The sequence below is a fragment of the Eucyclogobius newberryi genome, unplaced genomic scaffold (assembly GCF_026437365.1).
Source record: "Eucyclogobius newberryi isolate DKJ021-1_F unplaced genomic scaffold, fEucNew1.0.hap1 SCAF_20, whole genome shotgun sequence".
Classification (NCBI taxonomy): Eukaryota; Metazoa; Chordata; class Actinopteri; order Gobiiformes; family Gobiidae; genus Eucyclogobius; species Eucyclogobius newberryi.
In genome coordinates this window covers 4,026,525-4,038,985 of record NW_027315835.1, presented here as the reverse complement: position 1 = coordinate 4,038,985, position 12,461 = coordinate 4,026,525, and the positions used below count along the sequence as shown (strand labels likewise).

Sequence of the window (12,461 nt, the reverse complement as noted above, 5' to 3'; positions counted from 1 at the left end):
CAATTGCCGACTTGGGAAAAAAGGACGTGGATTGTTTTGCGTCGAAGTCGTTTTTAAAAGCAAACAAAACGACAGCAAAAGAAAAATGCTGCAAACGTCTGTAATAAAACCAGATAAGTCACGATAAATGTGTTGCAATTCATATTTACAACGGATCAAAGTATGAGGTGTGTCATTTTACTGTAGGTGTAATCTACAACAGGTACAAATACACCAGATAAAGTCAACATTATAAAATGGTATAAAGGTGTCATGGGCCTTTAAAGCTCCTGGGCGTGTTTACAAAGTGCAGTCTGACCTGAACCCGGTCGTCTGTGGTTTAAACACAGAGCTGATGTTTCCCACCAAGAAGAGGTTTATTTGAACAAGAACACGCTCCGAGGACACTTGTGGACAGTACTTGTACTGCAGTACTTTGACTCCAGTACTTGTACTGCAGTACTTTGACTCCAGTACTTGTACTGCAGTACTTTGTTACTTCCTTTGCAGACTGTGTTTTTTGTAGTTGCTCCAGAGCCGTTCACAATGTTGTACAGTGTGATTTAAACAATGCCCCGCCCCTCTGCCCCGCCCCTCTGCCCAGCCGTACAAGACATTTGTGGAAAAGTAAAAAGAAAAAAAGTTTTTACAAACATTAATCTGCAAAAACTCCATTCTAGAACTGACAAACTAATGTTGGAAACATAAACTTATAGATAAGAGTATGAAGTGATATTTCTGCACTTTTGTGATTCATTTGTCAGACTTTTCACATTTATATGTTGGTTTTATACACATGTCTCATAATTAAACCTCAATAACACGTTTAAAGACACGTTTTAGCACATTTCTGTCAAGATCGACAGCATGACTCACAGATAAACCTGTCTCACCTCTGCCCCGCCCCTCTTCCCTCCCTGACTCCTCCCTCTGCCTCCCTGACTCCTCCCTCTGCCTCCCTGACTCCTCCCTCTTCCCTCCCTGACTCCTCCCTCTTCCCTCCCTGACTCCTCCCTCTGCTGTCACAGACTAAAGCAGGAAACTCTCCGTGTGTGTTTGCTCAAAAGCACCTCAGAGGCTTCAAACCCTCAACAATCTGCTCCAGCACAGGTCAGTGTTACTAGGCCCACTACTATTACTGCTATTACTACTGCTACTACAACTACTACTACTATTGGTGGTGTAGTTTGGTACTTGGTCCTGCTCCAGGTCCATTTCTCTTCTGCTTCACACACTTACACTGTGATTCTCACTCTTATTCTGATTTAAAACCACTAAAGAGAAAACTGCTGCTGCTGCTGTCAATCCTGCACTTTATGTCACCACTTCTTTCATTCAACTCAACATTAGTTTGTCAAAGATCAAAATAAACTGCAATAAATGTCATTTCTGTGGAAGTGAAAGTCAAACTTAAAGTCCTCCATTTTGTGTTTGTTCTTTTTCTCTTCAAATGTGGATCTGGAACAGTTTTTACTCATGAAAGTTCAAAAGTTTATGAGAATTTCATGTCAAACTGTGAAACTGGAGCAGAATGTAAAGAGGATTTAAATCTATCAATATATTTCATACTTTGATTCTCTTCCAAATACCAAGAGTCAACAGCTTGTTTTAAATCTTTATGAAATCATTCTTTTAGAAGTGACTTGTTAAACCTTTATTTGATTGAACTCTGAGACTTTAAAGACATTTTGAAGCAGATAAAGGTGTAAATATGTGACTGAAGCTTCTCCACAGAGAATATTGATGAATAAAGTCTATTCTTCATGTTTCTTCTTTTTGGACACTTGAATACATTTAGTTTGTGACAAACGTGCTCACAACGACACTTTGTTCATTTGAGGAGGAGAAAGAGACTGTGCTTTTCTCAACTCTGGATTTAACACGATTTAGATGTTTCTGCTTCTTCTGCTGTTGTGACGCTTCGACCAATCAGAATGAAGTATTGTTTTAACGTCCAGAGGCTTTCGGTCAGAGCTTTCTCAGACTGATTCATGTGAAGAACTCAGTTCAGAGGCACAGGTCAGTCTGTGGGAGCAGGTTTCTCTTTTCCTCCTGGTGTTTGACTTTTCTGATGGAAAAGTCTGATTTTAGAGTCACTGATGTTGACCTTGTGTTTCAGACATGTCCTCCACAAGTGAAAGGAGCTCTGAGGAGACGTTCCTGTGCTCCATCTGTCTGGAGGTGTTCTCTGAGCCAGTGTCCACTCCATGTGGACACAACTTCTGCAAACGCTGCATCTGTGAGGCCTGGGCCCCTGAGGGCCCCTGCACATGTCCTCTGTGTAACAGGAGCTATGACAGAAGACCTGAGCTCAGCGTCAACACAATGCTGCGAGAGCTGCTTTCAGAAGTTAAACTGGACAAGAACAAGAGCAGTTCTATGGACAAGATGATAAGCTTTAGTGAGGTCCAGTGTGACGTCTGCTCTGAGCCCAAGCTGAAGGCCCTGAAGTCCTGCCTGGTCTGTCTGTCCTCGTTCTGTGAGACCCACCTCCAGCTTCATCTCACTGTCTCTGGGCTGAAAAGACACCAGCTGATGGAGCCTGTGGAGAACCTGGAAGACAGGATGTGTCCCACACACCAGCGCCCCCTGGAGCTCTTCTGTAGCACTGATGAGAAGGTCGTGTGCATGATGTGCTCCGTTCTAGAGCACAAGAACCATGAGCTGTTGTCTCTGGAGGAGGCGTGTGAGAGCAGGAGGTCCTCTCTGCTGCACACTCAGGCTCAGAGCCAGCACATGGTGGAGCAGAGGAGGCTGAAGGTCCAGGAGATCCAGCGCTGTGTGGAGCTCAGTGACACAGAGGTCCACAGAGAGAGGGCTGTGGGGCTGCAGGCCTTCACTGATCTCATGCAGTCTGTTCAGAGGCGTCAGGACCGGTTCTTAGAGGAGCTGCAGGAGAAGCAGAGCCGGAGCCACAAACGAGCCCAGGAGCTGGTGCAGCAGCTGGAACAGGAGATCTGTGAGCTGGAGAAGAGCAGCACTGAGGCGGAGCGGCTCTCACGCTCTCAAGACCAACTCCACTTTCTACAGAGCTGCCCTGCACTCACGCCCCCTGCTGGGCTGAAGGAATGGAGCAGCGTGAGCTTTGAGCCGGAGACGTGTGAGGGCAGTGCAGCCCGGGCTCTGTCTGAGCTGGAGAAACATCTCTCTGAAAACTTTAAACAACTGCCTTCAAGATTAGAACTACTGAGAGTGAAGCAGTTTGTGGTGGACGTCACTCTGGATCCAGACACTTCTCATCCTCGGCTCGTTCTGTCTGAAGATCTCAAACAGGTTCATCTCACTGATGTGAAGAAGAAGCTCCCAGATTCTCCTCTGAGGTTTGATACTTGTGCTTGTGTTCTGGGAAAGCAGAGTTTCTCCTCAGGCAGGTTTTACTTTGAGGTTCAGGTCAAAGGGAAAACAGCCTGGACTTTAGGAGTGGCCCAAGAGTCCATCAACAGGAAGGGAGTGATCCCTCTGAGTCCTAAAACTGGATTCTGGTGCATCGTGTTGAGAAACAAAGATCAGTACAAAGCTTGTACAAGTCCTTCTGTCCCTCTGCCTCTGCAGCGAGCTCCTCAGAAGGTCGGGGTGTTTGTGGACTATGGTGAGGGTCTGGTCTCCTTTTATGATGCAGATTCTGCAGATCTTCTCTTCTCCTTCAGCAGCTGCTGCTTCAGGGAGAAACTGTTTCCATATTTCAGTCCCAGTTTAAATTATGGAGGTTCAAACTCTGCTCCTCTGGTCCTCACTGCAGTTTAGACTTTCAGAGGTCAAAGTGACTAAAACAAGACTAAAAGTTCTGAACTTCAGTCAAATGTAACTGTGGATACTTCTGACTCCATTTTGGACTGAAAGTACAAAGTTCTTCTCTTTATTGTTTCAGTTCTTTTGAAATGTCTGAAGGTTTATTTTAATCCTGTTCATGGTGACCTCCTGTGAGAGGGTTTTGGGTTCAAGTCTCGGCTTTGATCAAACTAAATATTTGTATAAAAATGTCTAAAATTAGAAAATGTTTTTAAATCTTAAATAAAATCTAAACTCTTCCTGTTTCTATCGAGTGTTTGGAGGAAGAACTAAACCAGGTCTAAAACAGGACTAAACCAGGACTAGAAGAGAACTAAACTGGGACTAAACCAGGACTAGAAGAGAACTAACCAAGTCTACAACAGGACTAAACCAGGACTAGAAGAGAACTAAACCAGGTCTACAACAGGACTAAACCAGGACTAGAAGAGAACTAAACCAAGGCTTCAACAGGACTAAACCAGGACTAGAAGAGAACTAAACCAGGTCTAAAACAGAACTAAACCAGGACTAGAAGAGAACTAAACCAGGTCCAAACCAGGACTAAACTGGGACTAAAAAAGAACTAGAAGAGAACTAAACCCGATTTAAAGCTGGTCTAAAACAGGACTGAACCGGGACTAAACCAGAACTAGAAGAGAACTAAAGCAGGTCTAAAACAGAACAAAACCAGGACTAGAAGAGAACTACACCAGGTCTACAACAGGACTAAACCAGGACTAAAAGAGAACTAAACCAGGACTAGAAGAGAACCAAACAAGGACTAAACTAGAACTAAACCAGGTCTACAACAGGACTAAACCAGGACTAGAAGAGAACTAAACCAGGACTAGAAGAGAACTAAACAAGGACTAGAAGGGAACTAAACCAGGTCTACACCAGGAGTAAACCAGGACTAGAAGAGAACTAAACCAGGTCTACAACAGGACTAAACAAGGACTAAACTAGAACTAAACCAGATATAGAACAGGACTAAACCAGGACTAGAAGAGAACTAGACCAGGTCTAAAACAGGACTAAACCAGGATTAAAAGAGAACTAAACCAGGTCTACAACAGGACTAATCCAGGACTAGAAAAGAACTAAACCAGGTCTACAACAGGACTAAACCAGGACTAGAAGAGAACCAAACCAGGTCTACTACAGGACTAGACCAGGACTAGAAGAGAACTAAACAAGGTATACAACAGAACTAAACAAGGACTAAACTAGAACTAAACCAGGTCTACAACAGGACTAAACCAGGACTAAACTAGAACTAAACAAGGTCTACAACAGAACTAAACAAGGACTAAACTAGAACTAAACCAGGTCTACAACAGGACTAAACCAGGACTAAACTAGAACTAAACAAGGTCTACAACAGGTCTAAACCAGGACTAAAAGAGAACTAAACCAGGTCTACAACAGGACTAAACCAGGACTAGAAGAGAACTAAACCAGGTCTACAACAGGACTAAACCAGGACTAGAAGAGAACTAAACAAGGTATACAACAGAACTAAACAAGGACTAAACTAGAACTAAACCAGGTCTACAACAGGACTAAACCAGGACTAAACTAGAACTAAACAAGGTATACAACAGAACTAAACAAGGACTAAACTAGAACTAAACCAGGTCTACAACAGGACTAAACCAGGACTAAACTAGAACTAAACAAGGTATACAACAGAACTAAACCAGGACTAAAAGAGAACTAAACCAGGTCTACAACAGGACTAAACCAGGACTAGAAGAGAACTAAACCAGGTCTACAACAGGACTAAACCAGGACTAGAAGAGAACTAAACCAGGTCTACACCAGGACTAAACAAGGACTAGAAGAGAACTAGACCAGGTTTAAAACAGGACTAAACCAGGATTAAAAGAGAACTAAACCAGGTCTACAACAGGACTAAACCAGGACTAAACTAGAACTAAACCAGGTCTACAACAGAACTAAACCAAGACTAAAAGAGAACTAAACCAGGTCTACAACAGGACTAAACCAGGACTAGAAGAGAATTAAACCAGGACTAGAAGAGAACTAAACCAGGACTAGAAGAGAACTATTCTGAACTATTGTATTCATCTTATTTCGCGCTTGTTTCATTAATCTGGTTTACGAGGTCGTCTTTCTGGGCCTCACAAAATGCTCCGTTTCACTTTAAAAAAAAAAATCCCCCAGATTTGTGACGTCAAAGGTAAAAATACAGAGGTCTTTTGTGCTGTTTTTATCCCATAAATCATCACAAACACATTCATCGCAACTGTATCCTTGCATTAGCATGTCGTCGCAAGCTAGCTTTACTTGATTTCCCGACAAATTTCCCCAACCGTATTGAAGTATGGGTCAAATAAAGAGGAAGTGTATCTTAACCTTCGCCATGGTAATCCCCTCTGCTGCCTGTAGATGAACTGGTAACACAAATCCTGACGAGGGAATGCCTGACAGGTAGAACATCACGTGCAGTTTTTATCATGCGCATTATTTTACGTTCTAAAACACAAAGCAGAGGTGCTCAAGGTTATTACAAATCATTTTTGTCCCATTGTCCATTAAAAGCTCACCGTGTCACTTTTCTGGAATGTTCCGCAAACTTATTTGATCTTTAATTAATTCAATAACAAGCACTTTATTGTTAGAATCGGCGTCAATTAAAAGGCCGTGACCTTGAGCGTTTCCGGGTCGACGGCTGTCACTTTGCATCGCGTGACGGCGGATCGGACGAGACGGGCTCACGGCGTTACCCAGCATGCATCGCCTCAGCTGACGGGAAGAAGAGAGAGCGGGGTCAGGGGTGACGGGGATGAATCGATGATCGGAGGGTTTCAAAGGGCAGTTTAGAAAAAGAGACGGCGAAACAAAACGGCTCAATTAGACGCTCTCGACTGATCAAAGGAGGAGGCGGAGACGCAGGAAGTGAAGCGGCGGACGCAGGAAGTGAAGCGGCGGACGCGGAACACTTTGTTGTGAGCTAAAACTTAGTGTAATAAGAAACAGAATTGTACAGAAATTGTACATCATTTCAGATATTGTTTTAAAGATGCAATCAAATGAGAAAAAAATAATGAAAAAGCCGCAAAAAGACAAAAAAAGGGTGAAACACTAAAAAGATAAGATAAGCCTTTATTTGCTCCACAATGGGGAAATTTCAGTGTTGCAACACAAAGTAGGTATACAAGTTTAATAATAAAAAACGTATAAAAACACTCTTGTAGTAAAACTCTTGAAAAAAAAAAAACTCGTACTTTTAATAAAAAATAATAACACTCTTATTTACAGCTGTCAATAAGTCCTATTTATGCGCTCGTTGTTCAAAAATAGTACGGTATTAAACTTCTGTAATCAGGTGATGTTCTATGTTTTATGTTTGATCTTAAAAAAAAAAAAGATTTATTTGTATTTGCCATGATTTAATTTGTTTTGTTTTGTATTTTTATTTCATTTTCATGTCTAGTTTATGTCTATTTGTATTTCTATTTTCATTCAAAATGTCTCTGGTCCTTTTCTGTGTCTGTTCTATGATTTATGTTCGATCTTTTAAAAAAATGTAAACAAAATCTAAATAAAAAGAAAATCTAAAAAATCATCGCTTACATTCCAATTTATTCAGACAAAATTTAGTCAACTTTGGTATAGCAAGTATTTAAGTATTTGTATTTAACGCCTTTGTGATTCTTTATAATCTTTTCAACTCTATCTTTTTTTAAATTGCGTTCCACTCGATACTTCCATCAGCACAAATTCAAAAAGCATGTTTACACGACGCTCCTAATGCCACTAAGCCACTTCACAGGTCAGATCTGTGGAGAGGTGGGAAGTAGAACGTTCCAGGTAAAGCAAGTAGGACTTTAACTATCAATCAGGGAATTGTAACTTGTCGACTATGAAGAACAATCGTGTTTCATCATCGTAAACAATGACGTTATGACGTAAAAATGTCTAAAAAAGAATAAGAAAATACCAATTTTTGACAGGAACACACTTTATTTGTCAATATTGTCAATCTAGAGGCCTTCAGTTGGCACGTTTACACTTTTATTTGGTTGAAAATGTATTTACAAAGTCTCAATGTGCCATAGAAATAATCGTTAATAATCGTTACTTGAACCTCGACCAAAACATTTCCTAAATAACGGGAATTAAACGATTGCCCGGTAATTTGGCCGACTTGTACGCGAGACGCTCCTCCTCTCGTGATCACCGTGAAAACAACGGAAGCGTCTCAGCCCAACGACGTCACAGTTTACGCGACAAATACGCATCAAACGCGTCAAACTGCGGCTGAAACGAGGAACGCCTCACTGACCGTAACAAATCACCTTTTCTAAGACGGATGAACGAGTCTCGAGCCTAGAATGTCGCACCGCGGCGGCGGGCGACATCAGTCAGGCCGGCGCCAAGTCGCAATCATCGAGAAGTTAGTTAAAATTCACTCCACTTTGGCGCCATTATCGTGCATCAACATAACGAATGGGCCCTTCAGACGCTGGTAATTATAATTTGATAAATCATGAGCAGAAAATTAAGTCCGTGTCAAAACATTCGCCGGGCGGGAGACAGATGTGGGGGGGGGGGGGGGGGGAGGCGGGGGGGGGGGTGATGAATCGTCGTAATCTGCGGCGCGTGTATCCACGGAAACGCTAAACAGAAAGAGATGGATGCGCAAGGTCAGAGCCGCGGGCGGGAGAGCGAGGGGAGGGTTCGGGTTTCGGGGGGATTCTGTTTTTGTCTAAAGAAAGATGAACTCACACTCGCGAAACAAAAAAACATTTATATTTATCAGAGCAGCGTTTCTTTGGGGCGGAAATCACCGACATTTACGCGCAAAATTGTCCTTCTCGGACCATTGCTACGTCTTGATCACGTGACTAGCCGATGCTGCGCGGCGCTATCCCGTATGAAGGGTGACACCGATGCCCCGAGAGCGTGATGTATCTGGTCTCCTTGTTGATAACATGTGAACAATAAAAGATGTTTAGCGCTTCCTAAATGCGTAACAGAAGCACGCGATGTCAGAAATATCAAATTAAATTCAGTTTAGCCTTTAGCTTTGATGCTAGTTTTATACGCTAATCCTTATCCATCCTATTAGCTATAAAGAAAATGCCAAAAGGCAAACACATACCGATGCTTTGACCTCTTGTAAATGTGATTGACCGGTTTGTACCAGTCCAAACCCTCTTGATTATTCATAACTTTTCATAATTGAGGGCTAATGCTAACGGCTATAGGACAAATGACTACGGGTTCTTTCTCTGCAGATCTAAACTTGAGTTGTAAGTTGATCGATCGACTGCATCTGCTAATCATACGACTATGGGGTAAAGCTAACTGGAGGCACCGCTTTGACGTTGGCTCCTCCCACCTTCACTCACTAATAATGATGTAACGCCTCGCACTCGTCACGCGCATGAGCCGAGAGAACATTTATTTGCCTTGATTAAATAGATAAAGGTCCATCTTCTCCATGGAGATTTTACTGCTTTACTTCCGAATGTTCCGCAGCATTAACGGCAATAAACCTCTATGTTTTATGTATGTTCTTCCTGTCAGCGGGCTTGCGTCGCCACAGATCTGACCTGTAACGAGGCCTGGGTGGTGCCACTTGTTTCTCTTTGTGGTGATTGTCTTGTTCTTGCTCCTCGTGTCAAGTCAAGGAGCATCATAAGTGGTATTAATTACGAGAGAGATCCTTGTGTTTTATCCTCAGGGCCGCTGCGGTACGGAGCGTTCCTCTCTCGACGAGGGGGTGGAGCCGGAGCAGGAGGATGAGGGGGTGGAGCCGGAGCAGGAGGACGAGGGGGTGGAGCCGGAGCAGGAGGACGAGGGGGTGGAGCCGGAGCAGGAGGACGAGGGGGTGGAGCCGGAGCAGGAGGAGAGGGGGTGGAGCCGGAGCAGGAGGACGAGGGGGTGGAGCTTGCTGCATTAGGACACTTAGAGCGGGGGGTTGGACCAGGGTGAAGGCGGCTGAGGCGTGGTCACATGAGTCAGGCTCTTAAGGTCATTCATACTCCCCCCATATACTTCAAAATACATCTGTTTAGTAGTCAATCGCTAACTATAAGTATTATATATTCTTGTTTTAGTGATAATGATCTTAATTATCCGACAGAAACTTAATAAATAAATAGGTTTTGAAATTTTGCTAAAAATTACAACAATGTTATCCCAGAATAGCATATTTTTTAGGTTTAAAATTTCACTTCCTGTTTGTAATTGATGACATCACAGTAGAAAATTACCCAGCAAACACTGGGCCAAAACTCATCTAATGTCCCAATTTATTTAATTTGACAAATAAAAATATAAGAGAGCAACTTTATTTTGTTGAATTCATGTTTAGAGAGTTTAAAAAAGTCATTTCTTTGTGTAAATTCTGCATAAACTTTGACTAGAATGAGTGTCCCTGGTGTGATGTCACTTTCTGTCATTTTCTACAGATTTTTCATATTTTCTCCACAAATAAAACTATCATTTATATGTACAACAGGTAAAAATACACCAACTAAAGTAAAAAAAAATTAATACACACTTTAAGTAATTATTACATACAATGGAGTCACTTTTTACCCACAATCCCTAAACAAAACATACAGAAAATCCCTGCTATAACAAAGGATTCTGTAACACTGTTATTAAGGGGTCAGAACAAAGCCAGAATCAATCTTAATACACGATTTTTATCATATATTCATGTTTTATTAAGTGCACGTGGCCATTAAAAACCGTTTCTCTTCTCCAGGACGGTAGCTTCACGCACAGCTACGTCACCGCCCCCGACAAATAAATGGTAGCGCCTTGAAACCCTTCGCCCGTTTCTCCCAAGTCGGCCAGAACAAAAGAAACACGTTTGACCTCTTCCTATCGGCCGCAAGCGGAGATGAAGTGCCTCTGATGTCGCATGAATGGGCCGCTTCCAAAATGTGAGCGTTATTAATGTCTCCGGCCCGAGCGGCGCTTTAATCCCGTGCCAAGCTTCGGTCGCGCTCTTTACCTTGGACGCTCAGATACAGATGGTTCCACAAAAACAGGAAGTAGGCACTATGTCTCCACGGTGACGGACAGGAAGTGTGTGGGAAGAGAAGGACGGCCATTATTGTAGATGAGGGATTGTTCATCTCTCCCAGCGAGGTTTGTGATCAGAGCGTTTAAGACATGACGGAGCGGCTCTGGTGCAGTGCAAAGACTTGTTTCACTTTAAATGGAGAATATCGACTAATAAAGTATATTATTGACACAAATAAGACATTGGTTATTCTTTTTTGACATTTTGATTCAATAATCCCTCTGTCTTTGTTATAAAAATGTCCTTTTATTTGTGTTTTAGAGTCTGTAAAGTCCAGATAACGATTACAATGATCAAAAATATGTCTGATGATTTTTTATAATTGACTTATTATTGATTAGGCCTATTCATTATCTTCTTTAATATAATAGTGTTTGTAATAGATTTGAAAATATTACATTACAAAAGAACATATAGGCCAGAAGTTCCCAACAAAGAAACTGGATGCCTCACTTTGTGCCGGTGATAATTGAGTAAAAACAAAACAAAATCAATTAATAAATACCTGTAATACACAGAAACAGTATTTATCTCACTTTTACCCAGTTATACTTGTTTTTCATCATATATTCTTCCGTGTGAAAAATATATTTTACTCACTGCATAACTTTTCCAGTGGAGGACACAGATAAGAAAAGTCACCTAATGCACCTTTATTTTTATTCTTTTGTTCTGTTTTCTTTTTCCATAAAACATAAAAATTCAAATGTACCTTGATTTTTTAAAATTGTATTTATTATGTATTATTTTTTGTCCATAAAACATAAAAACCCTAATGCACCTTTAATAAACATAATGCATAAAAAGGTTCATTTGAAAGATTAAAGAAGTGACAATAATTGTGCATTTTCTGATTTATTTCTCTTTTTTTTTTACACAATAGAAAACACAACAAATGTTACCTGGCGCATCTTTGTCCCACTTTTACCACGGACCGCTGGATATCTGGACCGAGGAAGTGTCCAAGATAAAGGTTATGCTGACGATGAATGTGAAAGTTTTGAAATCACCACAAAAGTCCCTGAGGGTTGAATTATTCCACGTTATTTCATAGTTTAAAATTTAAGTGGGATTAAAAAACTAATAATTAAGATTTTTCTTTTTTTTCAAAGTGTTTGAAGAACATGAAAAACAAAAACAGAACCAGAGAGAGTACAACAGAGAAAAGTAAAAGACATCCAATAAAACAATAGAAACAAAAACACATACGAACCTAAAAAAACTTCAATTTTTTTTTGAGTTTTTTTCCCTACTTTTCTAATATCCAACTTAATGTCTGTCCAAGTTTTTAATTGTCGGTGCTTTTCGTGTCATCCATAAGTCAAAAGTGGGATTTTAATGTTGAAAATAATGTGCGGTGCTTCGTTAATCTTTGTCTAATATGAACAGATCCCAAAACACATCCAAAAGTCATCTCTAGGTCACATTCCTTCACTAAGACAGTTTGTGCACGTTTTTCTTGACATTCGTCCAACAAATGCCACAAACTAAGCGACAGTTTTGAACCTTCAACTACCCGCGAACACGACAATGATTTTAAAAGCTTTACAAAAACAACATTTAGTCACTTTTACACGAGTCTTTAAAACGTTTAATCGTTTCTCACTTTGGCAAACCCCCCGCGTCTCGGTTCACACTG

At 41.3% G+C, this 12,461-nt stretch overlaps 1 protein-coding gene across 2 annotated transcripts; it reads left to right on the top strand.

Moving 5' to 3' along the window:
- The first annotated feature begins 2,067 nt into the window (after positions 1-2,067).
- On the top strand, positions 2,068-3,985 carry LOC140369346 (E3 ubiquitin-protein ligase TRIM39-like). 2 transcript variants are annotated; one of them, XM_072456646.1, is made up of 2 exons: positions 2,068-3,705; positions 3,754-3,985. In XM_072456646.1, exons 1-2 carry the CDS (start codon positions 2,101-2,103, stop codon positions 3,814-3,816), a joined length of 1,668 nt encoding a protein of 555 aa, XP_072312747.1. In that variant the 5' UTR covers positions 2,068-2,100; the 3' UTR covers positions 3,817-3,985. The 2 variants fall into 2 exon arrangements, with proteins under 2 accessions (XP_072312747.1, XP_072312748.1); XM_072456647.1 differs by having other exon boundaries at positions 2,068-3,985.
- Positions 3,986-12,461: the final 8,476 nt, after the last annotated feature.

Coding starts and splice junctions, on each gene's coding strand:
- LOC140369346 (XM_072456646.1), top strand. CDS start 2,101: ATGTCCTCCACAAGTGAAAGGAGCTCTGAGGAGACGTTCCTGTGCTCC. Junction 3,706..3,753: donor GTTCAAACTCTGCTCCTCTG/GTCCTCACTGCA, acceptor GACTAAAACAAG/ACTAAAAGTTCTGAACTTCA.